Consider the following 22,555-nt stretch of genomic DNA (forward strand, 5'->3'; position numbering starts at 1 on the left):
AATTAAGTTTATTATAGATATAAAAATTATAATTAATTATAATTAATATAAAAAAATTAAAAAATAAAATATAAAAAAATAATTAAAAAATAATTAATATAAAAATTATTGTAGCTAATATTAAAAAAAAGATAGATAACTAATCTCAGTTGTATTTCATTGTTGTCTACCTATTCGTTGCAATCTTCATCACAAATTGTGATTCCTTTCAAGAATTAGCAGAATCTCAATTTAAGATCAAGAATTGACATCATCCTGTTACTGCGGCCGTTTAAGCGATGACCTCTACCAAGACTCGCGTTACTAATGCGTGTGAGTTGGAGAGGCCAGGGGAAAGTAAGCTGATCTCTCGCTTCGAGGTATTTAAGTATGTAGAGAAACACAGTATTGCTTCAGACGCGACGTATCACGCGTTCAGCATGGCCGTGTGATCAACTCAAGCTCCGAAAATTGCGAAGGTCATAGCCGGAAAACAAAAACCGAACAGACGAACAGATACATTATACGTAAATTCAAACGCAATACTTGTCAGTGTTTGTGACGAATCATGAAAGTGAAGGATCAATTCTTTATAATCTTCGTAATTTCATTGTTATTACTCATCGGTAAGTCTTACCACAACTTTTGCATGATTTTTCAAGCAGCTAAAGACGTATCTATTGTGAATAAACTATTATTTGGTATTCTTCAGAAGAGCTTTCTCAAAATCAACACCAAATTTTATGACAGTATAGAAATAATAGTTTCGAGAATTTTCTTTTCTGAAAATTAATATAATTCGTACTCTGTTTTTCATTTTTATGTGAAATGAAATGTTCAAGTGGTAAACATCATTATTCAAAAATTTCTATAACTTCTGTTTACTTGCATTTTTGCAAAATTTTTAATCTTCAATTTTTTCAACTGGATTCGTGTAGTATTACATTAGTATTCGCATTAGTATTTGTAATACATATTAATATCAATATTAATATTAATTTCAGTACCAACATAACAGTATATCAATATAAATATATCGATAAAATAGTATCAGAAATTCCAGAGGATAGGAGAAAGGTTTTACGAATAATATGAAATAATAACGAACATTCATAACATGCGTTATTGTAGTAATAACTAAATTACTTCGATATCTCAAATGACCATTGTGACCCGGTGATAAGCAGAATTAAAAAGAACAAGCTGACACAGATTTATATAAGAATATAGAGTATACTTTCCTGTTATCTCGATTTCTCATTTTCCTGTTCGATTATTTTCCAGATTTTCCTCAGGATTTGTATTATTATTTATAAAACTTATCGTACTACATACTATATACTATGATATGTATAATATTCTGTTGTCGGATAAATAATGAGACAATTGGTATTAAGGAAATTCTAATAGAGATAATCTATCGTCAGTAACATTCGCTATAGCTCCTCAAATTGAATTCAAAATCACGATCAGAATCTATCTTTGTACATTATTTTTAGACATTTCTGTTTTTTCTTATGCCTCTCCTATTACTTTGCATACAATAACTTTTTATCAGACTTCTGTGAGATAAAGTAAAACATAATTATGCGCAAAATATTCTGCTTACGTTTTTGTGTGTAACTTTTATATATCACGCACACATGGGTGCGCGCGGTGCACACACGAACATACCTGACATTATATCTTGAATATTCTATTTTGGATATCGTAAAAAAATCGGTCTGTTAATTCGATGGTTCTTATATCGGGCAAGATGTAGAAAGATACTAGGTTCAGCCTGCATATAATGACAAATGTGTGGCAGCAACGTTTACTTCAAAATACTTGTAATGTATGATATATCATACTTTAATTTAGTATAAAATTAAGATTATTATATGACTTTATTCAATTTTTGTTATTAGGAATGAGTCTTGAGAAATATAAAAAAACAATAAGTAAACCTCTAATTATAAGAAGGAAGAATACAATAGGAAAAATATAATCTAATTTTCGTATAGAAAATGTAATATAGAATATACAATAGCTTGTTAATATAGAATGTTAATATAAAAGCGCGCATGTGCGTGCGAGCCCCTCACATTTTTTTATTATAACTTGATATTACTGTTTCATGTTTTAAAATCCAGCAGCACCAAGTTTTTTTCATAAAACAATGTTGCGTTCATTTTATTTTAAAAATATATCTTTTTCATAAATACATTCCTATTATGTATTTTGAATGAAGGTAGTTCATATGTAATATTTTGTAAAGACAACTGTTGCTTCGATTTTTTTATTGTAATATAGATCTACGGAAATACTATAATGGAATATTCTTCCCTATGCTTTTCTCTCGTAGTTGACGTTACTTTTAGATGCCACGATTGCTGTTGTTTTTATTATATGCAGATTTTATATATATTTTACGATACAATACATTCTAGATCTCTTAGCTAAATTTCTTAGCTAAATATAATACATCATCTGGATACTCATTTGCCAGCATCTCATTTGGTAAATAATAAATATCATTAAATTTGCAAAAATATATGCCAAGTAGGTCGATATTCATAGGTTCCGGCGTATCTACCACTTCTAATGACACTGCAATAAAAAACATACGCATATGTTGTTATATACAGTAAATGTATCTAATCCAGAATAATATAATTTATTTAATATTTCGTTTATACCTTCGTAAACACAATATGTCTTCTTGTTTTCGCAAAGGACTATGTAGTAAAAAGATGGCTCATCAGCTTTCAAATTCATCTCCTCCCATCTGATTATCGCGCCTACTATATTATGATAGATAATTCTCACAATCATTCCAACTGCAAATTTCATTCCAGCCTTTCTCTTCTTTGGTTTGAGTGTGTATTCTTCTTTTTCACATATCTAGAAAGTGGATCATAATTAATATGATAATAAATAATTATCTCTATAATTTCATACACAACACTTCCCCGAAAAAATGATCTCTTAAAACGACGCAAATTGGAGTAACAGGCTTATGCTGTCTCTATAAATACTATACAGTTTTAATAAAATAAAGTACTAAGGAAATTCTAATACTGATAAGAATCATCGTCAGTAACGTTAGGTAACTGCCCAAGCCTAATGCACAATCCGAATCTATTTTTGGCTTTTGCACATTTATATATTCTCTTTTGTCTTCCTTATTATACTGCATAAGGAGACTATCTTTTTCAGAAAGTTGTCATGACATAAAGTAGAAAATATATATGCGCAGAATATTCTGTTTCAGGTTTCTTTTCTGCGTGCATATGCGTGTGTAATCTTTGCATATCATACACACAATAGATGCACGCTTGCGCGCAGACACAAACGTACCACGGACACCATCCTGGATACTGTATCTCGTACTAACTTGGTGCATGTCTTTCCATTGCGTGCAACAATTATAGATTCAACCTGCGCATACGTGGAAACACAAAATTTATTTACAAATTTCTTTGCATTTCATTCAGTAGATATTTTATTTTGCAAATATGTGGTAAAACGCTTATTTCAAACTGTGAATGAATATTTCTAATAAAAAGATTTGTATACAATCAAATAAAGGGTTTATGTATACTATTTATATTTCTATTCTTTGTTACATGGAGATATTGTCATGTAAAAATATATTAATTAAACCAGATAGCAGAGAGAGTTAAAAAAGTTTCACTTGTATGTACCAATTCTGAGGTCATGTTCATATGCAAAAAAATTCTTTGAACTCTTCTTTGAATTGAAAATGAACTTCGAATTGGTGACATGACAAATGAATTCTTTTTGAACTCTCTCTCTCTCTCTCTCTCTCTCTCTCTCTCTCTGCTATCTGGGAATAAATATTACTCAATCTTGCGCAAAAGAAACAAAAAACAACTGCAGAAATTTCGTTTCTTTTCTTTACTTATAAACTTATGAACTTATAGAGGTACCTTTTGCACTTCCGGTATAAAGTTAGGCATATATCCTTGACCTCCTGTATACAACTTTGGGAAGGTCAGGTCTCCCTTTTTTTCTTTTACCAACTTTAGAAGCCTCGAAAACCAACGAGTTCTTTTCTTGGCGTATGTGACACCATCAATAAAAATGTTATACACAAAAAGCCAACCAGACAGTGTTCCCATAACATGATAGTAACTCAATCCTAGTATCAGCTAAAAAAACATTACATTCATAAATAAAACTAAGATTATATAAAATTAAAAAAATTAAATTAAAAAATTGGAATTAGAAAGGAAGCACTTTTTATTAATGTGTCAGTGATTTAATATATCTATATCACCTTGCATGTTTGTGATAAATTATTTTCTTTGAATCGTTAATTTTACGAATTCTTGTTTCATTTAGTAAATTTAATATATTATACACGAATAATTACCTCCAAGGTATTTATTCTGCAATAGCTATCAGAACTTATGGTACATCTTGTAATCTCACGAATTCTGGACCAGTTAGTATTATCCAAAATAACTGCACGAAGTTTGCGATCGATATAAAAACATTCTTCATCATCAGGATTTGTTAGATTCCTGCAATAAAATAATAAAGAAACATATATAAGAAACATATATTTGGAATAAAAGCGGACATTTAAAAAACGCATGATTAATCTTAATTAAAATTAGTTTAACCATTTTGGTTTCCATTTTAATAACCAATAATTTCTCTCCCAAGCACGATCAGAAGGTACAAAAAAAGATAATAGATCACAGCGTATGCCAAGTCTTCTTGCAACACTCTGGAATATGATTGCCAGAGATGCACTAAAACCAGTTTTCTTTTCTAAGACCTGTCATAGTGTAAGAAACAAAAACATTAACATTATATAAATTATAATATCTGTGAAGCTATACATACAAGATAAGTTGATCCCAAAATATGATATGATAACTTACATAATTTATCAATACGTATTCTCTGCGAAATATTGGTTGCCAATATGGAACTGAAGGGAAATTTAGGTTAGTTTCACAAAAGAATATCTTGCAAAGAATATCTAGAATCTGTCTTCCATCGCTGGTGTTCCATTGATTTTCATCAATAGTATGGCATTTCCAAACCGAGAACTGATCATGCGATGCCAAGAAAATTGGATGTTTGGGATTCACACTTTTAAGATGTTCCACTACCTGTTGTGCAAGATTGTCCAGTTCCCTCTCTATATGCGTATAAGAGATACGTTTTTCCGGCTGATACCATTGTGTAACAAAAGTTGCTACCTTTTCCAATAGCTGCTGTTCAGCAGGGCGATTTATAAATCCTTGCCACACGTTTTCTAAATGACGATGCTTCAGATATGGCAGAAGTTCTTTAGCGTAATAAATATTTATCAGGTCATCATTATGTCCACTAAAAATAAACACTTTGTATAGTAATTGTGCGATAAATGTTTTATCTGTTTAACATGTACGTTACATAATACCACCACCTAATAAGTAGAAATTTTTATTAAATATTACTTCTTTGAATATTCAGGTAAGAAGCTTGTTAATTCCTCCATAAGTAGATAATAATATAAATAATGTGGTGTCTCATTTGGATGAAGTAATAGATTAAGCTCTTCTTCATCAATAAACATATTCATGTAATGGGTGAAAGAAAAAAAACTGCCGCACTCCACGCTCACTCTCCAGTTCAAGTACTGATGATAATGGATGTAGTACTTTTTGCTCATTTGTGTCACAAACTGTTGTATTTCTTTTCTACATTTTGTTCGTGCTTTTACCAATTCTTCAAAATCTAGATATCCTTTATACATCTCTTTTTGACAAACATTTTTCAAACTAGGCCATCTAAAATAAAAATGTAAAATAAGAGTGTATTTAATTTTGCGAATCATTGGATATATAATTGTATAAATAAAATCACTGTCATAGTAACACGTTTTGAGGAACTTGAAATTAAATATACTTAAAGGACTATAAAAAGACACAAAGCAGTAAGAAAATCTTTCGATATTGTGTTCCTTATATGATCATTGTCATGTATTTATGACAATGTGCCACAACAGAAAATCCTTATAAGAACAATTGCAAGTATTAAACACATACTTCAAATTTATATATTACATTTTATCTATTATAGTTCAAGAAAAAATAGTGAGTTCGGTAATTTTTCCAAGGTCTTGAAATTTCGAATCTTGACATTTTAGAAAAATACGATTCAAATTATGAATCGTAAAAGATATTGGCATCAAGTTCCGTTTTAACATAACAAAGGCAGATTTGTGAGAAAGGAGGTGCAGCAGGACTGCAACAATCTTTCTCCAATAGTTATTGCTTATTTATCCCGTTTTTTAAGCTACATAAAATTTTAATGTCACGTGCAAAAGCTGCATCAAAAACATCAAAAACACAATCTCTTTTTTTGAAGAGTTTGTTTATATCACATACTAGATACCTAGTAAAAACAACTTGCAGTTTTTGACATTACGTTGAGATCATTTTGACTAGGCCGTTTTCAATGGATAATAAATATAATAACGGCCCCACTAGACCTACTCTGAATAGCAATTAACATATGAAACTTATGGTATAATAGAGTACATTTATATGGCAACCGTAAACGTATTCTATCTTAATATAATCTGATTTCGTACTCTATTTATAATTCGATTTAGAAAGAACTGTAGTTATTGGTGATATCCTTACACTCAAAGTTTATACGCAAAGATTTATAGCGTTAGCGTAGCGTTATTACAAACTGATGCAACAATATCGGCGTGAAATACTGTTTATACGCCATCTAACACCAGTAGTTAGAAAAGTAGTTGGTACTAAATTAATTACCGGATTAATGTTGCTGGGTAAACGTACTCATTGACTATACGGTCATAAACTACATGCTCAATTTATTTATCCGCATTACCCGCAGAGATTCACCGCAGATTGCATCATTAAACGCAGATTATTTATTCAGAAGAGAAAGAAAATTTTCTTATACATTAAATATAAATGAGTTTTATGCTAGAATATCTGCTCACCCAGATGGAGACTCTAGGCCACTACTGTTTGACTATGTAGACACGTGGTCTCGCTTTGCGAAGAAAGCGATATATTTATTAACCGTTCAAAATGTGTATCATTAAATATCTTGATTAAAATTTTTAATTACATCTAATTACAAGAAAATAAAAAATACCTGTGGTTAAATTTTCGTTGCCAAATTGTGTTGTTGTTTTCGATCATCTGATAAAAATGCTTGCACGTGGAAGAAAAATTAACAATATCTTTGATACTGATATTGTTACAATTGAAAATTATTTCTATCACATCTTCGGAAAGGTCCGTTATCGAAACCATTGTGAAAATAATACAAGAATAAATAAATCTATACTTGTACAAAATTTCTTATCCATTATCTGGATAATTTCTATTGCGATATATCAATTGCCTTGGTTTGTGATGTTTCTTCCTCAACTGCATGAAATCGAATGGAAAGCTGCTGCAGAGTGCAATGAGTTCAGCAGGAAGATGATGGAAAAATCGTGAATCTGATTGGCGTATGCTCTTTGAACCTAATTTTGAATCTAAAAATCAATCAGATTCACGAATTTTACAACGGTTGCAAAGAAGCTCTGCTGAACGCAGCCAATGATTGTCAGATTCGAATCCAGACAGTATGCGATAGCATGTGGAGGGGATGGGTTTCCCACGCACCAAGCTACATATTGTGTCCGTGTGTACACATAGATCAAGCGACGCGGTAGCGTCGCGACGCCAAGTACATAAAAAAAGAAGATTCCGAACGATGAGAGTCACTACAGACGTCGAGCGCTGTCATATAGTTTATCCGAAATTTCCTTACACAAACTTTCGATTAAAATATATATAATATAATGTAGATGTTACTTTTGATAAATTATGGTGACACATTATTAATACAATTGTATTTTAGCTCTAACAGAATATATTTATGTATTTTAAGATTTTGTTAAATCAATGTTTCTTCGATAAATTGTATGATGATGCTCTTATTAGACAAACTACTATCTACTATCTATTTCATTTCAGGCTTTTTCCTCTTTGGTTTGAATGTGTATTTTTTTATATGGCTAGAAAGTGTAAAATAATTAACGATAATAAAGAATCTTTATAATTTCATATACAACACATCCCTCAAAGAGATCTTTTCAAAGAAGACGAATTATAGGAATAACAGGCTTGTATTATCTGCATAAATAAACAAGTATATTTATTCGATAAATGAAGACTTACGTCAAAATCTGACATGAAATTAAACTTTGTTTTTCGATGGTTTTAATTTCAAAGTTCAATATAACAGAAACAGAAATTAAAACAACAGAAGAAGTATTGGAAAAATAAAAATTTAATAATAAATTTCAAAGTTTAATAATAAATAGTATATAGAATAATAAAAAGACTACAATTTGTTAGTTAAATATTGTTCATTATCTGGATAATTCTCTGCCAATATCTCATTTGGTACATAATAAGTGTCTTTGAATTCGTTTATGTTTGCCGATTACATTAGTATTTATAGGTCCCGGCGTATCTACCTTCTTTAATTTCTCTGAAATAAAAGATATACTTTATGTGATACATAAAGCGCAAGCTGTCAGATGACATTTCTTTTAGAAATCTACTATCAATAAATGCTTATAATTCAAAAACTATTATAGCCTCAATTTTAGTTATTAATTATTACGATTTTCATCTTAAAATCATCTAGAAATCTACCCTTAAGCGTTACTCCGGTCTTTATGGGACACCCTATATATTAATATTCGAGATATTGATACATAACGCAGAATCTAGGTAACTAGTTTTTTTATTTGCGTTTTCATAAAGTTTCAATTCCTGGTTTACCTTTCAGAAAACAGTGAAGCAGGATGGAAGTTTTGGAAGAAAGAGGAAACCACTACTACTACGACTACGACTGCCACACCGATTTCCATAAGTGTGCAACCTACTGCGACCCCGACGAGGGTCACTACTGTCAGAGAACCGACGTCGTCAACCGTGAATACCAGAGCCGCTGTGGCAGGTGCCGCTAATCCGGGATTAGCTATTGGAGCAAGCACAACCGGGGAAAACGTACGAAACAGTGCACGACCCAGTCGACCTAATCCAGGAACTGAAGTCGGTCAGGACATTAGCCTTCCAAGGCCAAGCAGACCAGGAGTTGGTGGTGGAAGCGGTCAGGGTTATCGGGATTGGGCTGCAGGTCTCACCGGAGCCGGAGAACCATCTCGAAACCAACCGTCGAGGATATCTACTCAGGAGCCACCGATTAATGGTGCTGATCAAACACAGCCCAAGTTATCCACAGGTTGATATCGTGTATTAATTTTGTATGTACCATTGTATATTGCAAATAACGCATTTGCACTTCCTCCAAACTATGATATTTATAAAATGCATTTTAGTTTCCGTATAATATTATTTAATATTTAGAAAGAAATTACGTGTAATTAGATGCAAAATTTATAATATTTATTTCATATTTTATAACTTGCATTATTCGTATTAATTAATAATTAAAGTGCACATTTATTTGAAATATGGACTAATTAAAAAAATCTAATTGAAAGAATTGTTTATTAATAATATACATAAACAGATTTATAGATCATATTCCTTTTTTGTTAGACGTCTAACAAAGATACAGTTTTTCATTTTTTTTATATCATATTAATAATTTATTCTTCTTTCCTTAAAACTGTAACAACATGTAAAGTAAAGTTGTCGCTCCTCATACAATTATCTTTACGTGATTATTGCAAACATCAACATAAAAGCATAAAAAACATCTTTTTTATTTTAGATAGGAGACCAGGTCCAGAAACAACAGGCCAGCTTGCGACTTCTAGACCCGCGATTAATTTACCAGGTTATTATTCTACGAGAAATTGCATTGATGACTTGAATTATCCACGAATTACTAACTTAAATGTCTTAGATTCTAGATTTACAACACCGAGAAATGTGCCAACGCAACCATCAGTTACAGGTTTTCACTAATATTTATTGCTTTATAAAATAGAAAATATAACATTAATAATATATTTTACGATAATATAATAGCATTTACTTTATTTATAAGATATAAATATATTTAAATATAAAAAACAATAAAATAAATATAATTTATTTTATTTATATTTATTTTTTATATTTAAATGTATTTAAATGTATTTAAAAATGCTCATATTTCAACTTTAACACACTTCCTGGCTCTGGTGCGATTGGTAGCAAAACAAATACAAGACAAATCAATTATTTCCCGTTTTTATTATTTTTTTAAAATTCAAATTACATTCCTGAGTAAATATAACGCTGGAAGCGAGTAAAAAATATTTTATGCAATCATTATGTTTCGTTTTAGTAATTGCCTTTAAAACTACGGTCAAAGTCATGAATGGTAATGCTTTCCTTTTATCGCCATCGTAATAGCCATATAGAGTCAAATTAGACATTAGATGAATATGGGGTTGAGAGTGTTCGAGTATTAATTGTGATGCTCTTTCTGGTCCAGAAATTGCATATAGTTTTGGGTTTGTGCGTCAATGCATTATCTTGTTTCATAAGTGATTCAAAACACTTTAATAATAATCATTGTTCAATGGTTGACCTTCTGGTTTGAATTTCTTGTAAATGATTCCTTTCTAAACGTAAAAAACATTGAATAATGTCTTGATTCGGCTCTTTTGCATGCGCGCTTCCTCCACTTTTAGCTTCTCTGGGCTCTGCTATTCTGCATTCTGCAACTTGACTGGCTTATATTGAAAATGTTTCGTCACCAGTTACAATGTTTTTTATGAAATCCGGATCAACATCGGCCTTTGCTGTTAGCATGTTTTCGCAGTTCTCCATTCTGACATCTTTTTGATCCTTTATCAAAGTGTGTACGAAGCACAGATCTTCCATTTACTCAAATCCTCAGTTAAAATTTGCTGTACAGTTTTTTAGAAGAGTTCCTCGATAAGTCTTGCAGACATGCAGCAATTCGATCGAAGGATTTCAAGCATTTTTTGCATATTTTCGGAAATAGGACTTGCGCACTTGGTGGCAGTGCTCGAGGAGCGTTTGCGATGTTCTCTCTGCTGTCACAAAATCGAACACATGGGCGTCCGCAGAATTGTTTTCAGAGGGGGGCATGATTCAAAATGTTACTTCTAGAATTAAAATACTTCTAATTTAAAATTTATACACCTTTTGGTAGTAAAATCTTTCTTACCACTTTCGACAAGGTAGATGCTGTAGGCGTGTGTTACTTTTGTAATCTGGCATCTGTTTTCTTAGTGCTTTTTCATTTCTCATTCAATAAGGTATATCATATTTAACGTCAATACGAATGATAGACATGACAGCGCCTTGAAATTTTGGGTCCTAGATGATATTTCAAGCTTCATAATGCAACCATTCATCAAGTAATGGCGCTACAGGAAAAAATAAAAAAAAACTAGTACTAGAGTCTGGACAGTCTATGTATATCTAAATTTAATCATATAATATTAATAAATAAAATTTCGTCATATGTGTTTACATTAATTGTTGCAATAATGTAAAGACATATATAGAGAAAAAATATTAAACATTCACATGAAATATTACAATTTCGATAGCATCGAGGCCAACTTCCACGCAGCCCACTCAACCTCATGTAACGCGTGGTAAGTTTCCAAATGTTTACTCGCCTGTAGTATTATTTTTTTATATATATGAATGAAATTCAATGCACTTTGTAGCATCTACCACAGTACCTTCCGATGTAATTGATCGCATTAGGTCAAGCACACCTTCTCCAAACTCATCCGGGAAAACGTGGGCCGATGTCGCTGCTGGTGGCAGTAGACCTTCCTCACCTACAGGCCTCCCGAGGCAACCTGAGTATCCCCGACAACCGATTCCAGGTATTTTTTTAAATATTTGACATTAAAAATTTGATATAAGATAATATAGAAATAATGAGAAATGAGATAGATTTATGAAAGAAGAGAGAAGATAGGATAGAACTAGCAAACCCGTCGCGCGCAACGCGCGAGTAAAAAGATAGATCTCTAGCTAAATTTTACGCCACCCTTGAGCGTCCCCGGAATTTCCCCAGCTGACCCTGCGGATACCCTCTTTTTTATCCGTGGATAGAGGCGAGGAGTTAGTTTCCCATAATTTGCTTTTATTTAAACGGACGCATTATCTCAACCGTTAAAAAGTTAGGTTTGGTCATGTGACTTAGGGGTCAAAGTTCAGAAAATAAAAACCTTCTAAGCACCTTTGGGACCATGCCTGATCGATCCCCGTTGTCCGTTTTGACCTATGACCTATGGTCTGGGAGGAGTTCTCATTACATTTTCGTATTAGTATTATAGATATGCGAGGTAGTGAAAGCTTTATGAGAATACATGAGCAAGGCATATATTACAGAAATATGAATTTATGTATTATATAGGATTTCTTAAAAGATAAAATATGTGCTTAATTAAAAAGAAAAGAAGAAAAGAAGAAGGTAATAAATAGAAAACATCAAAATTTAATCTTTTGAATTTAACTAAATTTCCTTTTCCTCAGTATCCATCTGTAGATTTATAACAGTTGCAGATATAATGTAACAGTAAGTTCGACTACAAGAATGAACATTGAAATAAAAATCCATTAAAATAAAATAAAATAAAATAAAATAAATTAAAATAAAATTAGATGCGACTGTTATTTAATTTGTAACTCTTATTTTCAGACAACAGCCAACATTGGGCTACTTCCGGAAGACCAACGCAGCCTAATCAACCCAGTAATCCTAGTAGTCGACCAGCATCACCAGGAGACACAATAGGTACTACTGCTGGTGCTGCTGCTACTGGTGCTGGAGCTGTTGCTGGCGTCACCCTTGGAGGAAACGCCGGCGGAGCTTCCAGAGGAACTGCTGCATCAGATTCGACTAGAACGACGTATTCCAGCAATCCAACATACAGCAAAGGAAATACAGTGACAGACGAGGATCTGGAGAAGCTTTCTGAGGCACTTTATATTAAAGAAACGAACAATGCGAACCGATACGTAACGATAAATTTGCAAAAGCAGACTACCAGCGGCAGTCCGACAGATCAAGCCCCGCAGCCGTAAGAATTATATTTAATTACAAAATGCAATTAGTATTATAAATAGATTTATTAAATAGATTATTATTAAATACATTTAACGTAATGTGCTATATATACAATATGAATAAATCGATTATTAATAATTATTTAAGCAGATAAATATATCCCTCTAAAAAACCTTACAAAGGTAAAAGAATACGCCAAGTACATAAAAAAGCAAAACCAAATATGATGAAATCCATAGTTAACTAGCCAAGTACCTAGAAGCAATTCAGTTTGAGGATTTGTAATTTGAAATAATACTTGGCGTGCCCGGGTCGCATTGGACATGCATTCTTCTAAATTTGTACTGCCTTGAGTATTTTCACTAATGACTTGTAAATCTTTGTATTTGGTAATATTAAAACAAATACGTTTACAGTTTTGCACATTAGCGGAGTGATTATAAATATCCCTTTTCATTACTCACTCAATACAAATAATTTACACATACAGTTTACACAAAGTATAGGTAGGACGTACGTTTTAATGCGACCCGGGCACGCCAAGTATTATTTCAAATTACAAATCCTCAAACTGAATTGCTTCTAGGTACTTGGCTAGTTAACTATGGATTTCATCATATTTGGTTTTGCTTTTTTATGTACTTGGCGTATTCTTTTACCTTTGTAAGGTTTTTTAGAGGGATCTCATTACTTTTTATAAAAATTTTTTATATTTCATTAATTTTTAATGTTTTTATAGAAAAGTACATAAAAATAAACAATAAAGTACCGAACAATGAGAGTCACTGCATAAACATCGAGCGTTACCAAGTTCAGTGCATAGACGTCAAGCGCTAACGTATAGCTTATCTGGAATTCATATCATTTGACATGTCACATAAACTTATGATTAAACTATTTCAGAAACTAAAGCCGTAATCAAAAATCTAACGGCACTTTTATAAGATAATATGGGTACAAGCTTTCGGTTGCGACCACTCCAAATAAAAATGGTTCAGTCAATCCTGAAATATTGTAATTGAATGTTAGAATTGTGACGTTTCGTTCTCTTTTTCCGAAATCAGGTTCAGACTCACGTACATATGTTCGCACATACACATTCAAAGCGATTTTGTACTTTTTTTTTCGTTGCACCACATCGACGACGACGACGACGTTGCACCACGTCAACGACGACAACGTCGTCGTCGAATAAATTAAATTGTGCATGTATGAACGCATGTGTGAACGCAAGCTTGAGGGACAAAATCGCTTTGCATGTGTTTGTGCGAGCATACGTACGTGAGTGGTCTGAATTCTATGAAAACCGAAACGTCACAGTTTTAACATAACGATTGCAATATCTCAGGATTGCCTGCACCAATTTAATTCTAATTGATCACGTTCGAAAGCGTGCACCCATATTATATTATAAAAGTGCCGTTAGATTTTTTATTACGGCTTTAGTTCCTGAGATATTTTAATCACAAGTTTATGTGACCTGTCAAATGATGTAAATTCCGGATAAGCTACTTGGTAGCGCCTCGACGATGTCACGCCAGTGCTGTATCAAGCGGCTATTTCTCATGCGGCTATTTATTTTTTTATGTACTTGGCGTCGTGACACTACGCGTCGCTTGATTTAGTAAAATATAATTTATTTATAGCTACTCATTTATATAATATATTATATTTATTAGGTTATTCCAAAAGTTCTGTCGTTTTCTGGCAAACTTTTTTTGCCGTTTGAAAAACCCGAGTTTTTCAAAAAAGGTACCGACAACCTGGTTTCCAGTTGGGAAAACATTATCAATAAACATTAAAGTTCATCTTAAAAACGACAAAACTTTTGGAATGACCTAATATTTATTTACAGATTGTTGACAATCATTATATAATATAATATAAAATGCATTATATAATATATGAAATAATTACATATCAATGTTGAAAATGTGGTTTATTAATAACCAAGCTGGCAATACAAGATATGCTAGGCACAATGTGTGCCTAGCATATCTTGTATTGCCAGCTTGGTCATTAATAAACCACATTTTCAACATTATCATTACTGGCGAATTGGAAGGTTTTTTGATTATAATTACATATCAAATTTTTTTATTAGTATTTCTTTAACCAAGTTAGTAAATTGTTTTTTATTTTATATTTTTAGGCTATTGACAGTGAGTGCTGAAGCTCTCCAGATTCCTACGATCCAAAAAGTACTTTCCATATTCGACAATTATCAATTAGACACTCACACAAACGAGTACATTAGTCCTGCACAAAGACAAGAAGAAAGTCTTCTCATAGATACTTTTTTGAGTACAAACGTGATGTCCGCTGCAATGCGTTTTCTTGCTGATAAAGGATTCATCAGAAAGGATTATTACGAATACAAGGACAGGTTGAGACTGATTTGGTTCAATCTTTTCTCGCGTGGACAGGGCAAAATTGGTAGCACCGGTTTTGAGCACGTATTTATGGCGGAGACAAAGCAAGTTGACTCGAATACAGAGGTACTCGGATTGCACAATTGGATATACTTCAACGCAGAGGAGGCAAACAGGCACGCTGATTATTTGGGTTATATTAGAAAGGTTGATTTAGGAAATGTAAGTCTTTTAAAATATTTTTTAGATGTAAATATAATTTTGTATGTGCGCGTGTGTGTTATTATAAATATATATGAACATCACTATTATATAATAGTGATAAACGGAACTTACATCGTGCAACATTCACCTTGCCACGCTAGACAATCCGAATATATGACAACCGTATGTAAATACTTATTTCTCTCTTACAGAAGGGATCCATCGTCAAGATGCATGCAAAATTCAACGGTCATGATAAACCAGTCACGACTATGTTCATCGGAACCTCGCCCGAATTAGAGATGGCACTTTACACTGTCTGCTTTTACACGAGACCAGACGGGAATTGTCCTGTGTCTCTGGGAAATACCAAATTCAATATAGTAACACGTAAATTTAGGTACAGGGGGAAAGATTTGGTTGGTACTGCATATCCAGAGATTTAAATTAAATTAACATTCCATACAAATATATTGTGCGGATTTATGCGCGTGAAGCATGTAGATTTAATTTAGCAGTATGTCGATTTAAGTTTATCTTTGTTTATCTATAGCAAATAAAATTCAAGTTGTTGTGATTGCATATTTTGAATATTTTTGTATAACTTTTAACTGCGATTGCCTCGAAAAAAAGATTGGTTTTATTTTTTGGAAGAGAATTTGTATGTATGGAGAAATGCTGTTTCGGAAATCAAAATTCTATCTGCAATTTTATATGTCCCATGTTTTATTCTGAAAATAAACTATGTGTTTACTTTCATTACATACTACATGACTATAGAAATAATGTTAAATGCATTATTTTTTATGAAAATTTATATGTGTACTATATATGTATATTGTTGTAAGAAAAATTCTTTAAATCTTTGATGTGTATACAGATGTATCAAGATTCATGACAAATTAAATATAAATATCATTAATTACCTATGAATATATAATTATTATATCACCATGCTTTACTACAAATTCTATGCATACATAAATTATAAATCTTATTTTTTATGTAATTGCAATGTAATTTTTTCAGTAATTTGTTCCGTAATCTGATTAAAAACAGTCTTAGTAATTTATATAAACTTATGGTTTTATTTTTAAGATGCTATCAAAAGAGGGTTTTTATTTTATCTATCTCTCTCTGTTATCTATTTTCTTCTCTCATTGAAAATATGATAACTCGTAAAGCTTTAATGAAACAATTTAAACTAAAAGGATCACGTCAATAAACACTATATGTATAATTTTTCAGTTAGAATTTATATATATTTAAAAGAAATTCAGTAATGTAAACTTAATGTGTAATTACTTTAATAATATAATAAAAATAACAATAATAGAACAGTCTTTTATTTAATTAAAAATATATTTTTATAATTTATTTCTTATAATTAGTATATTTTTATATTTAACTAATACGCTAATAATTGTTATATATTAATAGAAGAAACTGATAATGTAACAAATGTTTGATACTAATATACATATACTATAATAATATATATTAAAGATGGACAAACTTATATTTTCTATACGTTTATATATCACATAATTAAACTATTCTCTTAAATTTAAAATCAAATAATAATAAACAAGAAACATAAAATATTGGCAAATATTATTGCAATAATTATATTTACATAATTTAGGCACAACATTTCTAATTGAATCACAATTAAAAAGCTCACGTTTGGCAGCTTTTCCATACATGTATATAAACTAACGATGCAAAAGGAGACGTTCAACATCTTCGCAACGCGACGAAGGCAATGAGAGAAGACTCAATTAATAGACAAACAAATTGTACTACGTATCTCTCAGAAAAATAATCGAGGAAACGAAGCAGATAAAGAGCGTAAACAGATAACAGAAACTTGCAAGTGACGATAGCAGACGACACTGAGTAGCACAAGAGAGGGAGCGAAGCTTGCGAAAGAAACGAGGTGGTCTCGCACGGTTAGTAAACCGGCGTGGTCATCACGTCACGCTAATAGTCCGTTCAGCAGCTGTTGGTGTCCGGCACTGCAGAAATTCTCGACGATGCTTGCGATCAGTAGATTCGTACTGAGAAGAAGAGAACTGTTTTCTTCGTCGCAATGGCGAACTCGCAGCGTGCGCAACGATGTGCAAGTATATTCTTATCACAGTGCAAACGGTGTTTATGGATATAAGCCAGATCAACCAAGGCATTTCGAAGGTACTCGTTTCGTTTCAATAACTGACTGTTCACAAATGAAATGTACCGTTTTATTTTTGATAATTTCCGCTGCAGCTTTAAAGTATGAAGATGCGAATACTATTCGCTTTCTAGCTGTTACTCAAATGATTTTATCAGGTTGAAAATAACAGAAATTCTTTCTGCAATCAAACAAATATCAATTACATCTGTGGAAACTGAAGTTAATTTTCCCCTATCTTTTATGTCTTGCAATAGAGATGTTTTATCAGTGCAAATTACTTTTGTTTTACAACGTGTGAACACTTTATGGTTTTACAAATTTTTTACAATGCAACCCGAAATATAAGCAATAATATGTTTAATATAGGTAAAATTATTATTAATAAAAATATATGGAACTGAATAACTATGTTCTAAAAATATTGAAACTTTAACATTTTTAACATTTTCAACAATTGAGCTTTACAGGATATTTTCATTGGAAGGTTTTTTTCCTTTTTATTCAGATGCAATATACATGTCAGGCATGCTTGAGCAAGATGCATTCAATTGTGATGTTGTATAAGATTAGACCAATAGCGTTTACGTTTGAAACGAATTGTTCGGAGAACGATTAATATCCTTATATACAGGGTGGTCCGTTTAAATCGATCATCTTAAATATCTCGCACGGAATCTCAATCAGAGACCGCTCACAATTAAACAACAATTGAATTTATCTTATAGCTTTGCATGCAGAATACTGATGATAGATCTACACATATATTTAAATAAATTCAGTTAACACAATAGCTGCAGTCAACTGCTATAGAATTATTATACAAAAAGTGAATGTCAGCCAAAGCAGATTCCGAAATTTAATGAAAACTTATCATAAGTGATGTGTATGGGCGTCCGAAGGGATAGGAGCAAGACCGGGCATTTGCCCTCCCCTGGAATCAGCAAACAATTAAAATTAACCATTTGTTCTTCCTTGAAATAAAGAAAAAAAATGCCAGATTGCAGACGCAACGCTTACATCATCTATCTTGTCGCGGTGAGAAAGCTTTTATTACCAAAAGGTGTATAAATTTTAAATTAGAAGTATTTTAATTCTGGAAGTAACATTTTGAATCATGCCCCCCCCCCCCCTGGAAAAATCCTTCGGACGCCCATATGGTGATGAGGCACACTTCCATCACATTAATAACGTAGCAAACAAATAGAACAATCGATTTTGGGGTATTGAAAATTCACGAATTATTAGAGAGATCCCTGTATCCTCTGATTGACCGTTTAGTGCGCAATATTAAAGGTATGATAGGTTCATATTTTTCTAAGAATGTTACGATCAATGGGGTATGTTATCATGCTGTATTAAACGATCGTTTTTATTAAACAACACTCTCTTGAAACGACTCAACTGATTCAACTGGCAAGATTTATTAAGAATCAACTACACGACGTTTCAACCATGTTTATGGTCCTTATCAAGTGCCAAAGATTCGTCAAAATTATGTGTTAAGTTATTTTTGATAGAAGGTGACTTAGAACAAAGAACACAGGTTCACATATCTCTTATGAAGAACACGTCAGTAACCGTCCAGAGCCAGCAAACAACTGTTTAACAGCTGTATTAAATGATCTTTTTTATCTAAATTTGATGACTTCGGACATTTATTTTCAATAAGACGAGCAACAGCTTATAGAGATAATCCCATGGTGGAGATTTTGAGAAGAATGTTTCCCGGACTAATAGTTTCATTAAATGGCGACAGCTACTGGTTACTGAGATTATCCGATTTAATATAGTTGGATTTCTTCCTATGAGACTTTTTAAAAGGAAAGGTGCACGCCAATAAGTCAGAGACGATTAAGCAATTCAAGAATAACATTCAGGAAGAACAAAATTCATTAATGAACCTTTTATTAATTTAACTTGTACCTTACCTGTAATTGAAATAATTTCTTGATATCATAGCTGTTATTTTTTTAAATTTGGCGTCTTATTTTTACTTTTTTTTTTTAAAGAAGTTTTTAATAGTTATTGAGAAATGTTACCGATTCCAGTACCGAGGGAATATCTGGAGGAACGAGGAAAGCAGAGCAATTTTTACAGATTGGTCAACGCGTATAGAAACCACGGACACAAGCAAGCTAACATAGATCCCATTTCATTGAATAAGCCATCTTCCTTACCCGAATTGCAACCGAGGAATTTCGGGTTGAATTTAACGGATAAAGTTCAATTCAAAGGAATCTTGTTTGCGGGGCAAACCGAAGGAACGATAGAAGAAGCCATTCAATTTCTGGATGCTGTTTACAGTGATGCCGTTGGAACCGAATTTGCTTACCTCGAGGTAATCTTCATCGAAGTAATCGTCTGAATTTTCAAGTAAAATGTTGTGCTAACACAACGCATCAGAGTTGTTACCGAAAAATTGTGACTCCGTTAAAACGCTTAAGGTCGCAATAAGAAAATTAATTTTTTCTTATTTTTTGTTATGTAGTCTACTTTTGTGATAAAATCGTTGAGAACAAATCGTTTTCTTGTTTAAGTAGACGGAAGAGGAAAGGGAATGGTTCGCGGAAACTGTAGAGGGAAATCTAACGGAGGCATTGGATGATGAAACGCGCCGAACAATTGCCACAGAAATGCTAAAAAGTCAAGCGTTCGACAATTTTCTGGCCAAAAAATTCGTGAGCCTAAAGAGGTACGGAGGCGAGGGAGCGGAGAGCAAAATGGCATTCTTTCATGAGATTTTCAAGCTATGTGCTCGTGGTAATTAGAAAAGAAAACTAATTCAATTATAGTTAGTTTAACTATTATATAGTTCAAGTTTTATTTTTAATATTAATATTTAATATTCACAAGATTATATAATTGTGTTTAGTTTCAGTAATAGTAATTTAATGATACGAAATTTAATGATAAGTATTATATTGTATTATATTGATAAGTGCATATTGATATTTAATTGGCTGCATGTTTCACGCGGAAATATATTGCAGTTTTCTTTCCGTAGTCAGTTGTGTCACTTTCATCCATAACGTCGCATTACACTGTTGCAACGAATTAAATGAGTTATTGTTATTAATTACTTTTAGCATGAATTCTTTGAATGAACTTTATTTTTATAGTAAATAACGTAATGAAAAGTAGAATTGAAATTGAATTAAAAATATAGAATTAACAATTAATTGCTAATTGATGCTTATTGATAAAGATAATCAACAAATTATATAGTCAGAAGATATACATGATTTAAATTTAGTTAAAGAACAATCAAATATCGAACCGATCAGATTCATGAACTTATGTGGACATAAGAGCAAATTGTTAAATGTTGAAGATGATAAAATATAATCTAAAGAATAATTCGTTAAAAGAATGACAAATACAAGAAATACAAATACAAAATGATACAAATTCGTTATAAGGATTTATGAGATGATTAAAGGAATGCATAAGTTAGCAATAAAATTATAATCAGTAAGTAGTAAATTAATTCTAGAAATGTACATTTCAATTATATTTTTAATTTTTTTAAGAATAATTCTAGAAAGCTTAATTAAGCAAGAATGGAAATAGATAATCTATTATATCAAAGCATTTCCTTATATCCCAAAGTGACATCAGAAGACGATATGATGACGTCTATTTTTAGTCTGTAGACGTCATTATATCATCTTCTGATGTCACTTTGCTACTTGGATTATTTTTGGGAAGATCTAAACCAGGATTACAAAATATATATTTCTAAACCTGATTTGCAACTTTGTATGTATTGTTAACTATGATTTTATTATCAACTTATGTATTCTCAATCGTACCGACTCGCAGACTTTAATTTACTTCATTTGCATTGTTTAAAAATCGCAGAATATTCATCTGACAATATGTATTTGTGTAATACTATATTCTTAATAATAATAATAATATATTCTTAATACATCTTTTAAGAATATTAATATTGTTGTTGAACAAATCCAAATTTGTTTTTTTGACAAACATATCTTTATATAACATATCGTGCAATAGTTTCCATCAATATTGTTCCACATTATTGTTTTAGATAATATAGAGCAGGTCATTCTCTGTGCGGCACATCGTGGTCGTCTCAATCTATTGACTGGCTTGTTGAATTTTCCACCGGGGAAATTATTTCGCAAGCTGCGGGGACTATCCGAGTTTTCAGATGCAGATCACAAGTGTACCGGAGATGTGATTAGCCACCTTATTAGTTCCACTGATCTCAATATAGAACACAGGAGCCTACACGTAACCATGCTTCGAAATCCTTCGCATTTAGAGATAGTGAATCCAGTATCGATGGGCAAAACGCGGGGTGTTATGCAAGCGCTCAAAGAAGCCGCGTATGGCGAGGAAGAAGACAGACGATGGAGCGATAAAGTGATAAACATTCAAGTAAATTATAAATCGCATAATTATATTGAGAATTCCCGTTTCAAAATCATTTATCATGCTTTTATTACTTCATTATTTTTTTATTTTACTACTTTATTATGTTTTATATTGTTACTCTTTTATTACTTATATCTTATTAAATTATTTATTTCTTATATTATTATTAAATATTATTTTTTCTTATCACGTCTTTTTATTATTTGATTTACTCTTATTTATTATTATTATAATATTGCTTTATTAGTTTATTATTCTATTTTCTATTAATTTTATTTATTTATTATTACTATTTATTACTATTATTTTATTATTATTTTTGTACATTTTATAATGCGAAAATATACTGTATATT

The 22,555-nt window shown here is 31.7% G+C and overlaps 3 protein-coding genes across 6 annotated transcripts in view; 2 read left to right on the forward strand and 1 right to left on the reverse strand.

Annotated features, from left to right (window-relative positions):
* The first annotated feature begins 373 nt into the window (after nucleotides 1–373).
* LOC105285111 (poly(U)-specific endoribonuclease homolog) lies at nucleotides 374–16,549 on the forward strand. The gene is made up of 9 exons (XM_011349071.3): nucleotides 374–605; nucleotides 8,815–9,270; nucleotides 9,766–9,831; nucleotides 9,901–9,951; nucleotides 11,567–11,614; nucleotides 11,690–11,854; nucleotides 12,676–13,057; nucleotides 15,197–15,638; nucleotides 15,833–16,549. The coding sequence occupies exons 1-9, from the start codon at nucleotides 548–550 to the stop codon at nucleotides 16,064–16,066; spliced, it is 1,902 nt and encodes a 633-aa protein (XP_011347373.1). The 5' UTR covers nucleotides 374–547; the 3' UTR covers nucleotides 16,067–16,549.
* Nucleotides 2,244–22,555, reverse strand: part of LOC105285112 — a 35,121-nt gene continuing 14,809 nt past the window's right edge. The window contains exons 2-10 of one of the 3 annotated variants that reach the window (XM_026974070.1): nucleotides 5,439–5,771; nucleotides 5,199–5,328; nucleotides 4,875–5,108; nucleotides 4,611–4,768; nucleotides 4,358–4,508; nucleotides 3,912–4,133; nucleotides 3,319–3,399; nucleotides 2,658–2,862; nucleotides 2,244–2,568 (exon numbers count right to left, since the gene is read on the reverse strand). In XM_026974070.1, the coding sequence (XP_026829871.1) occupies nucleotides 2,414–2,568; nucleotides 2,658–2,862; nucleotides 3,319–3,399; nucleotides 3,912–4,133; nucleotides 4,358–4,508; nucleotides 4,611–4,768; nucleotides 4,875–5,108; nucleotides 5,199–5,328; nucleotides 5,439–5,771 (1,669 nt within the window). In that variant the 3' untranslated portion in view covers nucleotides 2,244–2,413. Of the gene's footprint in view, nucleotides 2,569–2,657; nucleotides 2,863–3,318; nucleotides 3,400–3,911; nucleotides 4,134–4,357; nucleotides 4,509–4,610; nucleotides 4,769–4,874; nucleotides 5,329–5,438; nucleotides 5,772–22,555 lie in introns of all 3 variants that reach the window. The other 2 variants (XM_020033542.2, XM_011349074.3) reach the window with 2 other exon arrangements.
* Nucleotides 17,016–22,555, forward strand: part of LOC105285114 (probable 2-oxoglutarate dehydrogenase E1 component DHKTD1, mitochondrial) — a 28,200-nt gene continuing 22,660 nt past the window's right edge. The window contains exons 1-4 of one of the 2 annotated variants that reach the window (XM_026974069.1): nucleotides 17,016–17,813; nucleotides 19,845–20,134; nucleotides 20,337–20,556; nucleotides 21,851–22,203. In XM_026974069.1, the coding sequence (XP_026829870.1) occupies nucleotides 17,657–17,813; nucleotides 19,845–20,134; nucleotides 20,337–20,556; nucleotides 21,851–22,203 (1,020 nt within the window). In that variant the 5' untranslated portion in view covers nucleotides 17,016–17,656. Of the gene's footprint in view, nucleotides 17,814–19,844; nucleotides 20,135–20,333; nucleotides 20,557–21,850; nucleotides 22,204–22,555 lie in introns of those variants that run through there. The other variant, XM_020033541.1, reaches the window with a different exon arrangement.

This window comes from Ooceraea biroi, chromosome 12 (assembly GCF_003672135.1).
Source record: "Ooceraea biroi isolate clonal line C1 chromosome 12, Obir_v5.4, whole genome shotgun sequence".
NCBI lineage: Eukaryota > Metazoa > Arthropoda > Insecta > Hymenoptera > Formicidae > Ooceraea > Ooceraea biroi.

Bases quoted from the DNA above. Each gene is read 5' to 3' on its own strand.
- LOC105285111 (XM_011349071.3), top strand. From the start codon at position 548: ATGAAAGTGAAGGATCAATTCTTTATAATCTTCGTAATTTCATTGTTA. The intron at 9,271-9,765 runs GTTGATATCGTG...TTTTTATTTTAG, and splicing joins ACAGCCCAAGTTATCCACAG to ATAGGAGACCAGGTCCAGAA. The intron at 11,855-12,675 runs GTATTTTTTTAA...TCTTATTTTCAG, and splicing joins TCCCCGACAACCGATTCCAG to ACAACAGCCAACATTGGGCT.